This window comes from Carettochelys insculpta, chromosome 22, assembly GCF_033958435.1.
Source record: "Carettochelys insculpta isolate YL-2023 chromosome 22, ASM3395843v1, whole genome shotgun sequence".
NCBI lineage: Eukaryota > Metazoa > Chordata > Testudines > Carettochelyidae > Carettochelys > Carettochelys insculpta.
The window spans coordinates 2,942,066-2,958,478 of record NC_134158.1 but is presented as its reverse complement, the minus strand read 5'-3'; the positions used below and the strand labels follow the sequence as shown (position 1 = coordinate 2,958,478).

The following is a 16,413-nucleotide window of genomic DNA, read 5'->3' as shown; positions in this document are numbered from 1 at the left end:
ACGTGTCTCCAAGCTCGGAGCCGCCAAACCTCAACCCTCTGCCAATGACGCTGGGCAGAGACTGGACTCCCCCAGATGGACCTGATCCAGACTGGCCATCAAGAAAAGTTCATCTGCCTAATGGGGAGGGGTAAGCACTGTGTGCTTAGCGTCTGCATTCGGCTTTGGTGGTTGCTAATACATAGAGATATGACTGCGGAAGGCTCTTTCACTGGTAAAAGACCCCACATCCTCACAGAGTGTAAGGCGACACCTGAGCCGTAGGAACAGGTAAAGACGGGTACCTATATCTAGAAAGCTAAGGAACTGGTAAGGGTTGGCTGCCTAGATGTGTGTCAGAGAATTTTGTGCAGGTAACGTAACCTTTCTTCACCCCTTCCAGTGCAAGCGTTTGGTTTGTTTGCACAACGGAAGTAGCTCTGTCTGTGAACTCTGCTAGGTGTGTATGCGCCGAGACTGGCCGAGGCATGGAGTTGCCGGACGGATCCCCGTGGACACGGGAGGCGCTGGCAGGAGGCGGGAAGGTGAGAGCCGGGAGGCAGCAGACGCTGGTTGCTCAGAACCGTGGGTTCGCCGCACCAGTGCCAGAGAGAGACAGGAATTGCCCTGTGGAGCCACCCCTGAAATCTACAAATTATATTGTCTGAGAAGAACGGTGGTGGGAGGGGGCAGCGTCTCGCCATTGAGAAGATGATGGGTTTGGGCAGGGGAAGTCAATAGGTCTGGACCAGCCTTGAAGCCAGGCTGACCTCCATGTTAGAGGACAGAGGGAGCCCAGCTGGTCACTCCTCCCCCATGTGCCCCACTGACCCAACCCAGCCCCCCTCTGATCTCAGCTCTTTGGATTCAATGCCCACGCAGTGTTTGCTTTGGCCCGGGGCTCTGCGCTTCGTGGGTGCTGCTCCGGGGCTGGGGTTGGGGGTGAGGCCTGTGTCTTTGTGCTTCGGAATAATAAAATAGAGTTTTGTTTCTCACGCTCCCACACTCTCCTTTTGTTTCGCATGAAATGCTCAGCAGCAGCTTCAGAGCGGAGGTTAACAGTAACAGCAATGCTAACTCCGGCTGGTACAGACCTACATGGTGGCGTCAGCCGTACAGCCTCACCTCTGGCCCGGCGTAGGCTAACCTGCAGAGAGGATATTGACAAAAATACCTCTGTATAACGTACTACGGCGAAAGCGCTTGTGCTCTCTGAGCCAGGCTTCCAGCCAAGACCTAGCTCTTTTTTGAACCCTGGTAAAAGCTTGGCCTTTGAAACGTCCTCCGGCCATGAGTTCCACAGGCTGACCGTGTGTTGTATGAAGAAATAACTCCCTTTTTGTTTTAAATCTGCCGCGCCCTTGGTATCATTTGGGTGACCCCCCTGCTTCTTGTTGGATGGGAAGGGGGCCGTGTAAATAAACGTTACCGGCGGGAGGAGGGTTGCCAGTAGCCTTGCGTCTCTCTTCCATTGGTAATTTGTGTAGAGAGTGAGATGGGTTATTAACAGTGGTTTGTAACCTATCCTTTAAATCCACTTTGGTACCAAATGACTGGAAGACGGCCAATATAACACCAATATTTAAAAAAGGCTCTAGAGGAGATCCTGGCAATTATAGACCGATAAGTTTAACATCAGTACCAGGCAAATTAGTAGAAACACTAGTAAAGAGTAAAATTGCAAGGCACATAGAAGAGCACGAATTGTTGGGCAAAAGTCAGCATGGTTTCTGCAGAGGGAAGTCGTGTCTGTCTAATCTATTAGAATTCTTTGAAGGGGTTAATAAACATGCGGACAAGGGGCACCCAGTGGACATAATATACCTAGACTTCCAGAAAGCCTTTGACACGGTCCCACACCAAAGGCTTTTATGTAAATTAGGTGGTCATGGGATAGGAGGAAAGGTCCTTTCATGGATCGGGAATTGGTTAAAAGACAGAAAACAAAGGGTGGGAATAAATGGTAAATTTTCACAATGGAGGGGGGTAACTAGTGGTGTTCCCCAGGGCTCAGTCCTGGGACCGATCCTGTTCAACTTGTTCATCAATGATCTGGAAAATGAGGTAAGCAGTGAGGTGGCAAAGTTTGCAGATGACACCAAGTTGTTCAGGACAGTCAAAACCAAAAGGGATTGTGAAGAACTACAAAAAGATCTCAGCAAACTGAGTGATTGGGCAGCAAAATGGCAAATGAAATTTAATGTGGGTAAGTGTAAGGTAATGCATGTTGGAAAAAATAACCCAAATTACACGTACTACATGATGGGGTCAAATTTAGCTACGACAGATCAGGAAAGGGATCTTGGAGTTATAGTGGATAGTTCTCTGAAGACATCCACGCAGTGTGCAGCGGCAGTTAGTAAGGCAAATAGGATGTTAGGAATTATTAAAAAAGGGATCGATAATAAGACAAAAGATATCATACTTCCCCTATATAAAACTATGGTACGCCCACATCTCGAGTACTGCGTGCAGATGTGGTCTCCTCACCTCAAAAAAGATATATTGGCATTAGAAAAGGTTCAGAAAAGGGCGACTAAGATGATTAGGGGCTTGGAAAGGGTCCCATATGGGGAGAGGCTAGAGAGACTGGGACTTTTCAGTTTGGAAAAGAGGCGATTGAGGGGCGATATGATAGAGGTATATAAAATCATGAATGGTGTGGAGAAAGTGAATATAGAAAAATTATTTACCTTTTCCCATAATACAAGAACTAGGGGACACCAAATGAAATTGATGGGTAGTGGGTTCAAAACTAATAAAAGGAAATTTTTCTTCACACAGCGCACAGTCAACCTGTGGAACTCCTTGCCCGAGGCGGCTGTGAAGGCCAGGACTCTATTAGGGTTTAAAAAAGAGCTTGATAAATTTTTGCAGGTCAGGTCCATAAATGGCTATTAGCCAGGGATAAAGTATGGTGCCCTAGCCTTCATAACAAGGGCAGGAGATGGATGGCAGGAGATAAATCACTTGTCTTCTGTTCTCCTTCTCTGGGGCGCCTGGCATTGGCCACCGTCGACAGATGGGATGCTGGGCTTGATGGACCTTTGGTCTGACCCAGTATGGCCATTCTTATGTTCTTATGTTCTTATCTAGGATTTTGGTCGCCCGGGGGCTCTGCAGCCAGGGGCTGTGGTAAGTCCCTGTGCCTAAGCCTTCCCAGCGTCAAGCTCAACTCGATGCCTGTACGAGTCTGCTGGGGGCTGTGCCCGCATCTCTGCCAGAGCTGGAGGTCCTGGCTCAGCAGGACAGGCGGGTACCCCAGAGAGCAGGTAGGTGGGCTCAGGGCAGTTCAGCACATCACCTGACAGTCCTACGGAAATCGAACCTGTCACGCTTGCAGGCAGCGGCAGCCGGCTCCCCCCACATGCCTGCTGTTCACCTGCAGCGCGGGTACTGCCGCGGTAGGGGAGGAGCCGGGACGGAGCTCGCTCTGATGGGAGTGGCGCAGGTACAGGGATAGGAATTGGGCAGACGGGCTGGGGTGGAGTAACGAGGCCCCCGTCCCCGCACCTGGCTAGCGCAATCCGACCGATGGAGATGTTGGAGATGGTCGTATAAAGACCCCCTTTGGCCCAAGCGAGAGCAGAAGGCTGTAGAAGGGACGCGCTCCACGAACGGGTCTGTACACCTGAATGCGCAGCCGGAGAAGCAGTGACCGATTTCAGCGCGTTTAGGGAGACGGATGAGCCTGAGACCCAGCCGCCGGTCGGGCTGCATCCCCCTTACAAAGTTCCAAGCCCTGCCATGGGCCTGTGCCCCGGCTGAGCCCAAGGATCCAGCCAGCCCCGTCTCCTCTCTTCTGACAGTGGCTACTGCCAGGTGCCCCAGGAGGAGCGGACGTCCCCTGTCGCAAGTTCCCAGCTTCTGGCAAACAGGCTGAGGACCCCCGTCCGTCCCTGCCCAGCCTTCCCAATAGCCATTAGCAGGCCTCTGTGGGCGCCAGGAATTTGTTTAGCTCTCTTGTGAACCCTGCTATAGCCTTGACGTGTGTGTGTGTGTGTGTGTGTGTGTGTGTGTGTGTGTGTGTGAGAGAGAGAGAGAGAGAGAGAGACGCTCACACCAGCCGGGGCTGTACCCTAAGCTGGCAGGTCACACCTCTGTCCTGAACACAGAGCAGGGAGGAGCCTGGCTGGGTTTGAATCGAGGGTGGCAGCTGGAAGCTGGGGAGAGAGTAGCCCAGCTAGCCTGTGCTGAGGAGCGAGATGGGGAGCATGGGGGCTAGTCCCCAGCTGGGGCACCCCTCGGGCTCCTCTCCCCAGGATGGGTTGGAATGGCTGTTTCCGCCGGCTGTACTGACACCTCGGCACTCTGCGACTAATGAACTCCCTGGTCTACCTGCTGAGTGAAGGTCACCCCTGGCTGTGGTTGGGGTGCCGGGCTTGGGGCCCCCCCAAACCCCATTCACAGACGGGCAGCCAAAAACAGGGCATGTGCCAATGGCAGCCCAGGAATAAAGGCCAAGGAGGCCCGTTGGCTGGGGCTGGCTGCCAGGGGAACAGGAGCTAACTGGGGAGCAGCCGCTGCCGGAGGAGGAAGAGGAGGAGGAAGAGTGGCATTGGTAGCGGCCCAAGGAGCAGCAGCAGCAGCCTGAGCTGTGCTCTGTGCCTGGATGAGTAGGAAGCAGCCCAGGGCAGGTAGCCAGGGGGGCTGCCCGGTAATTCCCTGCTGAGCTGGTGGGTGGGGCCCAGGCCCCTCCACCCCCACAACCCGCACTCCTGACCTGGCCTGGGCCTTCCTGCAGCACCGAGCAGGTCGTGGCACCCGCGCATACCCTCTGAAGAGGCCTGGGGCTGGGGGCCCCCGCAGCGACACACCCGCACATAGCAATGACATGAGCTCAGGCTCGCCGGGTTAGTTCTGTCCCATCCCCTTGCTCAGGTTCTTGGCGAACCTGTTCAGTGTGGTGAGTCTGCACGTCCGTCGCCCACCCTCCCGTGCGGCCCTGCTCCGAAGCAGCATCTCAGCTCCCTGCGTGAAAGGCCCCAGGCCATTTACTTGGGCTCATCGGGGCCCAGCTGGGAGAAAGGTACGTATGCGCTTATTGCCTGAGCTCACCGCCCAGGTCCCTTGTGCTGCAGCCAAAAATCCTCTTATACATGTAAAGATTTGCATAACAACCTGCTATAGCAAAACCAGCTGTCAGCCCGCGGTAGGCGTCTGTTCTGTGCATCCCTCACAGCCTCCTACCTCTGGACGTGGGGCAGGGACAGGTGAGAGGTAGCACATTGGGCTGGGAATGCCCCCATCCGTCCGAATACAGCAGGCCTAGAGCAAAGCCTGCAGAAAGCTCCCCCCTCTCAGCCTGTGAGAGAGAACAAACCCCATCCATCCCAGCAGGGGCCAGCGCGTGGGGAAAGACGGAAGGCACAAAACGGGTGGGCATGTCCCCCTGCATGGCGGCTCACTGCCCGAGGGCGGCTGGCCAGGGAAAGGCGGCAGCAGCGCTCTGTGACGGGGTAGCAAAGGACAAGGGCACGCCGATGCTGCTGAGGGGCAAGCCCTGCCGGTCTAGTGAGCCTGTCCGGGTGCGGAGCAGCGGGGAGCCCTGCGGGCAAGGGAACCGAACCGGAGGGTTTGTCCTCCAGACCGACAACGGGTTAACATGACAACAAATAAGCCTCAGGCGAACGGCTCCATGGCCAGGAGGGGAACAGCCTCGCGGCTCAGACCAGAACGCTCAACAGTGACGCACAGCGGTGGGGCAAAGACCCCCCCAGCTTACACACGGCTCCCTGGAGCCACGTCTTCCCAGAGTGGGTCACCCCCAGGCTCAGCACCACCAGGAAACACAGCCCCTCCCTCGCTGGGGGGCCCAGTAGCCTCTGCAGGACAGGGACCCATCACCCCCATGTCCCAAGTCTACACCCATCCCACCGGGAAGTCGGCTCTCGCTCACGTGGTGCCTCTTTGGCGCTGAGAGGTGCCGGCCGTTCCCAGGGAACGTGGCTCTCTGGAGAGGGAGGGCCTGGGGCAGGGGGCTGCAGGGCAACCCTTAGTTACCTATCGCACTGATGTGCGTAAAGCACCGGAATGCACCATACGACGCCGACAGGGCACGACTGGCCGCCAGCACCACACGGCAGCATCTCTTTTCAGCGCGGGGCACAGAAAGCAACGCGACCCAGCTACGCAAACGCCAACATCGATGCAGAACGACCGGGCGGCATGATGGAGAACGGCTGCAAGAGGGACGCTCGGCAGTGCCGCGCGGAGGCGACGGAGCTGCGTCAGAGCGGCCAGAAACGCAAGCTCAACAAGGGGCCGCTCTGGGGCACCTCCCCAGAAACGCCGCCGAGCTGCCCGCTGCTCTGGGGGGCCACGCAGCCTCTTCCCCCCCTCCCAAGCAGCAGCGGCAGCTCTGGCTACAGACTCGCTGCTGGAGCGACTGCTGCTCAGGAGGCAGTCAGCCACAGCAGGCTGCTTTCCGGCACCCAACTAGAGCCTGAAAGCCAGGAGCTGCTTATCCAAGTGGAGCCAGCGCATTCCAGCCCCTTAATTCAGGAGCTGGCCTAGGCCAACCCAGACACCGGAGAGAGCACGTCCGGAAGTCGGCTTTTCCCGACTAATAGCTCTGTGTTGCAATCATGCTGGGGGAGGGGTGCGTGTGTCTATGCCCCTTTCCTGGCCCTTCAGCCCTTACGGCCAAAAAAAAGCTAATGGCATATTGGGCTGCATTAGGAGACGCATTTCCAGCAGATCTAGAGAACTTATTATTCACCTCTCCTCGCCACTGGTGAGGCCACAGCTGGAGTGCCAGGTCCAGTGCTGGCCCCCACTATAGACAGGATGTGGACGTGCTGCAGCAGGTTCAGGGGAGGGCAACGAAAACGATTAGGAGGCTGGAGCACATGGCCTAAGAGGAGAGGGTGAGAGATTCGGGCTTATTTAGTTTACAGAAGAGAAGACTGAGGGGCGATTTGATAGCAGCCTTCAGCTTCCTGAAAGGGGAGCTCTAGAGAGGACGGAGAGAGGCTCTTCTCAGTGGTGACAGACGGCAGAACCAGGAGCAAAGGTCTGAAGTTACAGAGGGGGAGGTGTAGGTTGGATATTAGGAAAAACTATTTCCCCAGGAGGGTGGTGAAGCACTGGAAGGTGTTACCAAGAGAGGTGGTAGAATCTCTACCCCGTGAGGTTTTAAAGTTCCAGTTTGACAAAGTTGTGGCTGGGATGATTTTAGTGGGGGTTGATCCTGTTTGAAGCAGGGGGCTGGACTAGACGACCTCCTGAGGTCCCCTCCAGCCCTAGAATTCTCCGATTCTATTCTTCTTGGCTACAAGGGCACACGCTTGACTCATACCCTGCTTCTCATTCACTGTAATCCCTCTTCTGCTACACTGCTACTTAGTCAGTCCCCGGCCTGTAACAACGCTTGGGATTCTTCCACCCCCAGGGCAGGGATCTGCTCCTGTCCTTGTTGAACCCCACGAAATGGATTTTGGCCCAATCTAGACCCTATCCTTACCCTCCGATGTAGCTACCAGCAAGGTGTCTGGAGAGTCAGGGCTGTTGGCCAGGTGCCCGGCTCGAAAGGTAGCACCCCAGCAGAGGCCATTCAGAAAGAAAGGTAGCAATAACACAACCCCACCCACACAAAGTTTGTGACACCCACTCCTGGCCCCCACCCCCCCCAGTTCCTTTTTCCATCAGGATGTCTATAAATCACAGGACTACAAAATCTGAGAATTAAACTTTGAATAATGAATTTTACAATTGTGTGACCACCACATTGACAAAAAGAGACCACGAATTTGATAAATAATGAGCAGTCCTGTGGCACTGTATCTAATAAATTTGTTAGCATCTAATGAGCTTGCACTGGTAAATCCCAGTTCTTCAGATGGAAACCGAAGGGGTTTTATGCACAAAAGTTCATGACCCAATAAATCTGTTAGTTTCGAAGGCGCCCCAAGACTGCTTGTTATTTGCAAAACTCCAGCCTAAAATGGCCGCCCTTCTAAGACTTTTCACCATGCACTTGGGAGGGCGCTAACTATAACCAATTCGTTTTATTTTTAGAAGAAAAATCTCCTGCCCCAGGAAGTTTTAAGGCTATGCAGGGTGAACCTCTCTAACCCGGGGCTTTCCGGTCTGGCAACCTCCACCATCTGGTACGCATTTAGTTAGCCAGAGATCCACTTACAATAGAACTGGCAGAATTTCCCCAGGGTCCCATAAAGTCTGTTTCCAGCCACCAGTCCTGGCTCTCAGTGTCCTGTGCTGCCGTTTAGCTGTAATTTACCCCAAACGTCTTCTGAGAGCCCAGTGAGCAGTGGAATTGTTGGTAAGGCTGCTGGATAGTATTGACCTATGGTTCAGCAAATCCTCTTGTTCAGCACCAACCAGGCCCAGAAGGCGCTGGACGAGAGTGGTTCAACCTTTCATGCTCTCTGCAACGGGGACCTTTTTCCACAGTTGGATGGGAGCTGTTGGCAACTCCAAAGTGTTAAACTTTGAAGTGCTGGCAAAATTTTGAGGCGTAAAGGGACTTTGAAGTACCAGCGGGTGAGCCGCGACTACACGCAAGCTGGCACTTCAGAGTTTAAAACTTCAGAGTTGCTGCCGGGGAGGGGGTAGGAAATTTGCCTAACGAAGTGCTGCATATGCACCGCAGCTCTTCATTAATAAACTCCCACCACCCGACTTACCACCCTCCCTTCGAAGTCGGGGGCTACCATACGCAAGCCCGTTGAGTTTCTGTGACGGAGATTCTCTTCTGTTAACAGCAGCTACCAGCCCCCGAGTCCACTTCTGGGCAACGGAACTGAACCCCAGTGGGGTCAGCGTTCTAGGACAGGGATAGTTCTGCTTTCTCTGCCATCGTTCAGGTGCTGCTGTGAGGACGGGGGAGAGTCACCTCTCCCTGCCACGGCAGCTCTGGGACAGGGACCGTGGGAGGGCTGGGGCTGAGACCGAGACCAGGCACAGGGGCATCTTTTCCCCCCTACAGCCCTTAGGATTTGCACAGTCCTTAATGGCTGCTGCACTGCCACATAGCCCCACAGCTTGAAGGGGATCAGGTCGCAGGGTTTCTCCCCTTTGTGGAATCTCTGACGTTCAGGGTAGTTTGTGTTCTCACTGAAGGTTTCTCTCTCGTATGGGTTCTCTGATGGTCAATGAGATTTGAGTGCCGACAAAACCTCTTCCCACAGTCGGAGCACTGAAAGGGCTTCTCTCCTGTGTGGATTTTCCTGTGTCTAACGAGGTGCGAGCTCCTCCTGAACCTTTTCCCGCAGTCAGAGCAGCCGAAGGGTTTCTCCCCTGCATGGGTCCTCTGATGATCAATGAGATTTGAGTGCTGACGGAAGGCTTTCCCGCAGTCAGAGCACTGAAAAGGCTTCTCTCCTGTGTGGATTCTCCGATGCGTAACAAGGCCTGAGCTCTGCCGGAAGCTTTTCCCGCAGTCGGAGCAGTTGAAGGGTTTCTCTCCTGTGTGGATTCTCCGGTGCGTAACGAGGTCTGAGCTGCTACTGAAGCTTTTCCCGCACTCAGAGCAGACGAAGGGTTTCTCTCCTGTGTGGATTCTCCTGTGTGTAACAAGGTGCGAACTCCTACTGAAGCTTTTCCCGCAGTCAGAGCAGTTGAAGGGTCCCTCTCTTGTGTGTATTATCTGATGTTCGCTAAGGTAGGAGCCACGACTGAATCTTTTCCCGCACTCGGAGCAGCCGTAGAGTTTCTCTGCTGTGTGGATAGTATGATGACTGTTGAGAGATGAACGCCGACTGAAGCACTTCCCGCACTCGGCGCACTGGAGGGGCTTCTCTCCGGTGTGGATTCTCTGGTGTACAGTAAGGGCCTGTCTCTGTTGGAAGACGTTCCCGCAGTCGCTGCAAGAATAGAGCGCTCGCCGGTGGGGGATTTTCTGTTGAACGGTTTCTTCGTTTCTTTTCCCCACTCGGCTCCTGTGACTGGAGTTTCCCTGCTGCCTTTCTGGGCTACGCTGCGTCTCAGAGGTCTGTCCGTGCTCAGGACTCTGAGAAACCTGCCCTTCGGATCTTCCTAGTAGCGTCTCACGTGGAACCGCTTGCTCCGGTCTTTCCTGCTGAAGATTCTCCTCGATGTTCTCGCTCACCTTCTCCTCACCTGCTGGGACAGAGGGAGAATCAATCGTTCTCTGCACTGAGCCGAAAGGAAAACTCAGAGGGGATGGAAAAGGGGGCGCACACCAAGTAAGTGCTCAGTAGGTTGAGTAATCAAGAGCTGAGTTCATCCTCCTTCCTCACAACCCCTCCCCAGAGGAGACACTCCAGCCCTGCCCCCACCCCTGGCTGGAGGGTACATTAGACAAGCTGAAGGGTACATTAGACAGGATCAGAATGCACCAGTGACATCTGCTAGGATGACACAGAAATCGGGTTCTGAGTCACTTTAGCTGACCGCTCACCTGCGTGGGGGTCGCTGACAATCTCCCCTTCCACAGAGCCCCGGAGATCTGGCACCCCCAGCTCCTCCCCTCGCCCCACCCAGGGGATCACATCAGCTTTGGGAACTGGAAATCCTGCTCAGCGGGCAACTAACCAAGTGCTGACCTTGTTCATTGAGGTCCAAGCCATTACTGCTTCCCGCCCCAAGGCCTGCGTGGCCCAGCCAGAGGCGCTCCTTCCCCACCTGGCACAGACGGGGCTCTGGCTGGTACAAGATCCCTTGACACACATCCCTGGAGTAAAGGCGCATCGGCCCTGCCTCGGGAATGGCCCAGCTCATTGCCTGGGGGAGCTGAGCGCTCTGCTGCTCTCTCTAGGGTACAGCTCATTTCTCCCTCCCCCCACCCCCAGGCAGGGCTCAGCCGGCAGCTGCCACATGACAGGTCACGAGCACTTGGACAGAAAGGCTCTGGCAGAGCTCTGGCTCCGCAAGGGCTCTGCCCACAAAGCTCCTGGCTTCGGCCCGGCCCTTTGGCTCAGATGCACTACTTGAACCAGCAGGAGGCAGAGGAAGTTGTCTGAGCCGGGAGGTGAGTCCTGGGCTGGCTGCTTCAGACCCTGCCCAGGCTCCTGCTCTGTGACCCCGGCCTGCCTGTGGCTCTGCGGCTGGGTGGGCCCCGCCAGCGGCCCACAAGCACTGCTGCTCCCGTGGCTGGCCATGGTGGTGTTTGGCTGTGCTGCTCTCCGGAGGGTGGGGGCTGTCGGTACAGCCGAGCTCCCCCTCCGCTGCCTCGGTTCTACTCTGCCAGCAGCTGCCTGGGATCCCTCCTTTGGCCGTGAGCCTGGCCTCCAATGTGTTGTCCTCTCCCCTGGTCTGATCTCTGCCCTTGTAGCTGCGCGAGTCTGTGTGGGGCTTGGTCCCCGCCCGCAGTCCCACGCCTGCTCCTGCCCTCGCTTCCCCCTGAACTGGGGCAGACATGGCCCCCGACCCACCCTCCGTCCAAGCTTGCCACCCCTGCTCGCCCCTTATGGCTACTGCTCTCTTACTCCCGCATCACTATTTTGGGTTCCTCCTCCTCTCCCCGTCTCATTCTTCCACCCCCACAACCATCCCTTCCTCTCTCCTCACTCAGGTTTTGTTTCCTCTGTCTCTGCCTTTCCCAGGAGGGGAAGAGCCCTGCTGAGCTTCCCTGGCAACTGCTTGGTTTGCTGGGCTCCCCTCCTGGGAGGCAGAGCGCGCAGAGTGGTACCTACCACCAGCCCTCCCCTTCCTCTCAGTCACCGCACAGGCAGGGGCCCCTCCCCCAGGGGCTGCAGCTGGCGGATGAAAGATTGGATGGTCCCTTTCTCATGGGACCAGCTGTGCCCGTTCCCATCCAGTCTGACACCGGGAGAGGAGGCAGCTTGTTCTCACAATGCCGGGGTGGGGTGGGGGGGGGGGGAATCGTACCCTCTGCTCGGAGACGGCCTTGTTAGGGAAGGGCAAAGGAGCAGCCCCAGTGCCGGGCCTGAAATGCAGGACGCGCTCTCCTCACATTTACCTACTACAGAGCTACCCCACACAAACGCTCATGGTGTGTGAACTGCTTCAACCTTCCCTCAGCCCCGGGGCCCAGCCCCTCTCACTGGCAGGGTCACAGAGACCAGCCACAGCCAGGGAGGACTCCAGCAACCACACCCTCCTTCCAGAGGCGCGGCACACTGGCCCCGGGGGGGTACCCTGCAGGCACTCACAGCAGCTGGAATCAGCCACAGAGCTCTGGTACCTGCCGCTCCTACCGGCTGGGGAAGGACACGGAGACCCGGGCTGTGGGAAGAGCAGCACCACTGCCATGTCCCTGAACCTGCTTCCCCTGGGAGGGGCCGTGGAGGGGAGAGTCTCTCACAGGGGAGCCAGCGATTCCTGGGCTGACACTCCTGACACTGGGGACAGGGGCAGGGAGGGACCCTGAACCAAAGCCAACCCAGCTGCTGCGGAGCCCACGCAGCCTCTGACACCGCCGGGGACAGGACTCCTCACCCAGCCAGCGCACGGTCTGGTAATTCTCCTGCATCACCTCCCTGTAGAGGGCTCTCTGCCCTGGGGCAGGCAGAGCCCATTCCTCCTCGGAGGAACAAGCAGCCACCTCCTCCAAGGTCACCGGCTCCGCCGCCACCGCCATGTCCTCACTCTGTCTCTGCAGGGCCGGGGCCGCTCTGGAGCCGGACGTGGGTGCTCTGCCCCTGTCAGGGGAGAAGGGCAATGGAGACATTTCAGACAGAGTTTGAATCCTTTCCACGCCCCCAGTCTCCCCAGACTCTTTCCCTGGTGTCAGATACACTAGACTGACATTTGGGCAGATGCCTGAGTCTCTTTCTCACGTAAAACACACAGAGGTCAGATCCCAAATCCAAATTTAATTCTCTCAAGACACAGCTTTCAGCCTTCTGATTGGTTTAAACCTACACCACATTTCAACTGAACTGGCCGGGCACTGAAATCTTTGAGATTTAAGATCCTGCGATTTGCGTCTTAACTTTACGCCGTTGGCGTCACGCCATGCAGACAAGCCTAAAATAAGGGAGCACAATTCCTTTCGTTTAAAAGCCACACAAAAACACCACAGCGTTTACACACTTAACATCTAGTCTGCAGTGACTACTTGGGAACCAAGATCTGTCCAAGCCAGGCGGTGACATGTGACAAAGCACTCACTTAGGCTGCTGGGCAGAGAAGCAAGACCGCCACTGACAAAGGCAACAAAAGGAAATCTGTCAGGCTGGGGAGCACATGGGCCAGAGAATGAGCTTCTGTGGAATTAAAAAAAAACCAAACAGCGTTCGTGAGGCTGCAGCACAGACAAAGTTCTGCAGTCGAAATGCTGGGTCTCCGGACTGAGGAAACCTGCCACGATCTCTGACTGCTGAAAATACAGCCATGCCGAATAACAGCTCAGGGCACAATGTTAATGAACGTAAATGGTGAGGTCCACAGAGTAATACAAATAAGACTGTCAAAAGCAAGTGAGAGATGACAGGCCATGCAGTTTAGGCAAGGGGGGCAGCGGGTGGGACACACGGGCCAACTCCCGAGAGGTGTTATGCAGACACAGAAACCAGCCAGGGATTCCTTTAGACCATGGTCAGCAACCCAAGATAGTGCTGAAATTTCACCTTTTGGCTTCCACGTACAGTCTGAGCGCCAGTGATACTTTGAAAAGTCACTAATTGTCCTACTTACAAGAGCTTCGTTAACAAATAAAGATGTAGAGCTTTACCATTTTGGTCTTTAAATCTCTGGCAGGCTGGGTTTTCTAAATACTTAAAAACATCCAGGATTTTAACACAGGTTGAATCTCTCGTATCTTGGATTCTTTCGTCTGAGAGGTCTTCAGACCGGCAGCAGCACCAACCCTTTCCCAAGCCCGGAGAAAGGAGTCAGCCCTGTAGAGAGGTCTCCACGTTACCCTACAGGGCCACTCCCAGGACATGGTCCAGGAATCTTGCTGCCACTGGTAGGACCTTCAGGGGAGAGACCCCAGCAGCTAGAATGCTAGGGCAGCATTAGCCCCATGGAGGCTGCTTTGAAAAGAAAGCAATCTTCGGCTCCATCAACCCTGCAAATCGCAGTGCTTCTGGGCACTCTGGGACCCTGAGGAGGGTCTTGCACGGTGTCCCAGGAAGCAAGGGTGGGTGGTACAAAAATTTCAGAATGGGGGGGGGCCACCTTTCTGCACACACACGCACACATCCTGCAGAGTGACGGCCTTGTGTTTGGGCTGCAAGTATAAGGTTGACTCCTACTGGTTTGAGATATGTGAATTAATTCACCACATAAACTTTGGCCCCATGAACAATACTGAGAGACTGTGTTATCAGCAATGTGGTTTATCACAGTGTTTTAGCTGAACAAGCAGAGGGAGAGAGAGGGAGAGACACCCTGAAGAGAATGCCAGGCCTTGCTAAAAAGACTACTTTCCAAGCCGGCAGTGAAAATAGCATATAATCGTAGCTGGCTTCTGACTTCCTGAGGGTAGAAAACCAACCTCAAATAAATCCCTTTGCCGCAGGTGAGTCGTAATTACTTGTTTGCCCTTCGGAAAAAAAGAACAAAACAACGTGTCAGCAGAATACAAGAGACAAGACGGAGAAAGAAACACCCGTCTGTCGGACCAACTTCCGCCGGAGAAAGAGAAGCCTCCGCGGGCCCGGGGCGCGCTAAAGCCGCCCCGTCCCGTCCCGCCAACGGGGGGCTGGACTCGATGGCGTTTTCAGGCCTCTTCCAGCTCCGCTGTGCTACGATTCCAGGAACAGAACCCGGCCCAGGAAGACATTAACAGCCTCGCCGGCCGCGACTTTCGGAGCCCAGCCTGGACGCTGCCGGGCGGAGCGCGGGGCTGTCAGGAAGTCGCTCCCCTCGGGGAGGGCGGGCGCCCCAGGCGCCTCACAGGCCGCCACCGTCCCCCCCGCGGGAGCCCCTCGGCGGCGAGGGGGGCGGCCGCCCCCCCCCGGCGACGCGGGCGACCAGGAACCCCGGGAGCCCCCCGCCCCCACCCACAGCCGGGGCGGGGGGCGACGACGCAGAAGGGGCTGCGCGTCCCCCCCCGCCCGCCGGGGGGGGGGGGCGGCGGCGGAGCGAGCACCCGCTGCCCCAACCCCCCCCCGGCCGGACCCCGCCGCGCCGGGCCCCTGAGAAATGGGGGGGGGGTTGGGGGGACCCGCCTGCGCACGGCGCCGCTCCGCGCCCTCCCCCGCGGCCGGCCCTGGCTCCCACCGCCACGTGACGGCGGGGGGGGGGGGCGGAGACGCGCGCGCAGGGCGGGGGGGTGGGGGAACTGCCTGGGGCAGACACTGGGAGAGCGCGCCGGGGGAACGGCTCTAGGGCGGGCAATGGGGCAACCCGCCCGCCAGCTTCCGTCTCCGTCACTTCACCTGCGACACCCAGACGCTCCCGCCTGCGTCACTTCCGCTGCGCAACCCCCGCAGCCAGCTTCCGCCTCCGTCACTTCACCCTGCGACACCCAGCCCCTTCTGCCTGCGTCATTTCCGCTGCGCGCACCTCCGCGGCCAGCAGCCAACATCGTCACTTCCCCCGGCAACATCCAGCCAGCTCCCGACTGCGTCACTTCCCCTTGCTCCTCCAGCCTCCCCCCTTCGTCACTTCTCCCATTGCAACACCCCTCCCCCGTTCCCGCCTACGTCACTTCCCGCCTGCTCCCTCCCGCGGGGTCCTCCCTCCCCCAAGCTGGCAGGGCCCCGCCCCCGGGCGCTGAGTTCGGCCCGGCACAGACCCCTCCCCCCCGCGGGGTGCCGGGCAGCCGGGGGCGGGGCTGTCACACGGCGTGGGGAGGGGCGGCCGCGGTCCCCGCTCCAGCGCGCGGCTCCCCTCACCAGCGGTTCCGGCTGCCTGGGGCTCCCGCGGCGCATGCGTAGTGCGGGCTGCGGAGGCTCCCGCCCCCCCGTTTTCCGACGGGCCAGGCCGAGCTGCCGCCTTGTGACAGGCAGGACACGGGGCCAATCGCAGCAGGGGGGCGGGGACCGAGCAGGGGACGGAGATTGATTGGTCAGTGGGGAGAGCTGGGCGGGGCCGAGGGGGAGGGAGGGGCTCTGGGGTGGGGACTGCGGGGGGAGGGGCGAGAGGGGTGGGGCCTCGGCTGAGGGGGAGGGGCGAGAGGGGTGGGGCCTCGGCTGAGGGGGAGAGGGGGCGTGGCCACGGCTGAGGGGCGAGGGGCAGGGGCAGGGGCAGGGGCAGGGGAGGGGGGCAGGGCTCCAATGGGCCAGAGGTTGCCAAACTTTTTGGCATCACCCCCCTTGAGAACACTCCCCCCCTTTCATTACCATCATCCAGTCCCCCGCCTGGTAACGAGCTCCCCCCCCCCTTCATTACCATCATCCAGTCCCCCGCCTGGTAACGAGCTTCCCCCCCCTCGCTTCATTACCATCATCCAGTCCCCCGCCTGGTAACGAGCTCCCCCCCCCCCCGCTTCATTACCATCATCCAGTCCCCCGCCTGGTAACGAGCTCCCCCTCCCCTTCATTACCATCATCCAGTCCCCCGCCTGGTAACGAGCTCCCCCTCCCCTTCATTACC

The 16,413-nt window shown here is 57.4% G+C and overlaps 1 protein-coding gene across 5 annotated transcripts; it reads right to left on the bottom strand.

The window, feature by feature from the left end:
• Positions 1-7,657: 7,657 nt before the first annotated feature.
• LOC142024891 (uncharacterized) lies at positions 7,658-15,767 on the bottom strand. Of its 5 annotated transcripts, none has more exons than XM_075017214.1 (4): positions 15,714-15,767; positions 14,369-14,416; positions 12,364-12,566; positions 7,658-10,065 (listed from the first exon to the last, which is right to left on the bottom strand). In XM_075017214.1, exons 3-4 carry the CDS (start codon positions 12,503-12,505, stop codon positions 8,996-8,998), a joined length of 1,212 nt encoding a protein of 403 aa, XP_074873315.1. In that variant the 5' UTR covers positions 12,506-12,566; positions 14,369-14,416; positions 15,714-15,767; the 3' UTR covers positions 7,658-8,995. The 5 variants fall into 5 exon arrangements, with proteins under 5 accessions (XP_074873315.1, XP_074873314.1, XP_074873313.1 ...); XM_075017213.1 differs by lacking the exon at positions 15,714-15,767 and adding an exon at positions 13,039-13,133 and having other exon boundaries at positions 14,369-15,233; XM_075017212.1 differs by lacking the exon at positions 15,714-15,767 and having other exon boundaries at positions 14,369-15,233.
• Positions 15,768-16,413: the final 646 nt, after the last annotated feature.

Bases quoted from the DNA above. Each gene is read 5' to 3' on its own strand.
- LOC142024891 (XM_075017210.1), bottom strand. From the start codon at position 12,595: ATGTCTCCATTGCCCTTCTCCCCTGACAGGGGCAGAGCACCCACGTCC. The intron at 10,066-12,363 runs GTGAGGAGTCCT...CCTCTGTCCCAG, and splicing joins CCAGACCGTGCGCTGGCTGG to CAGGTGAGGAGAAGGTGAGC.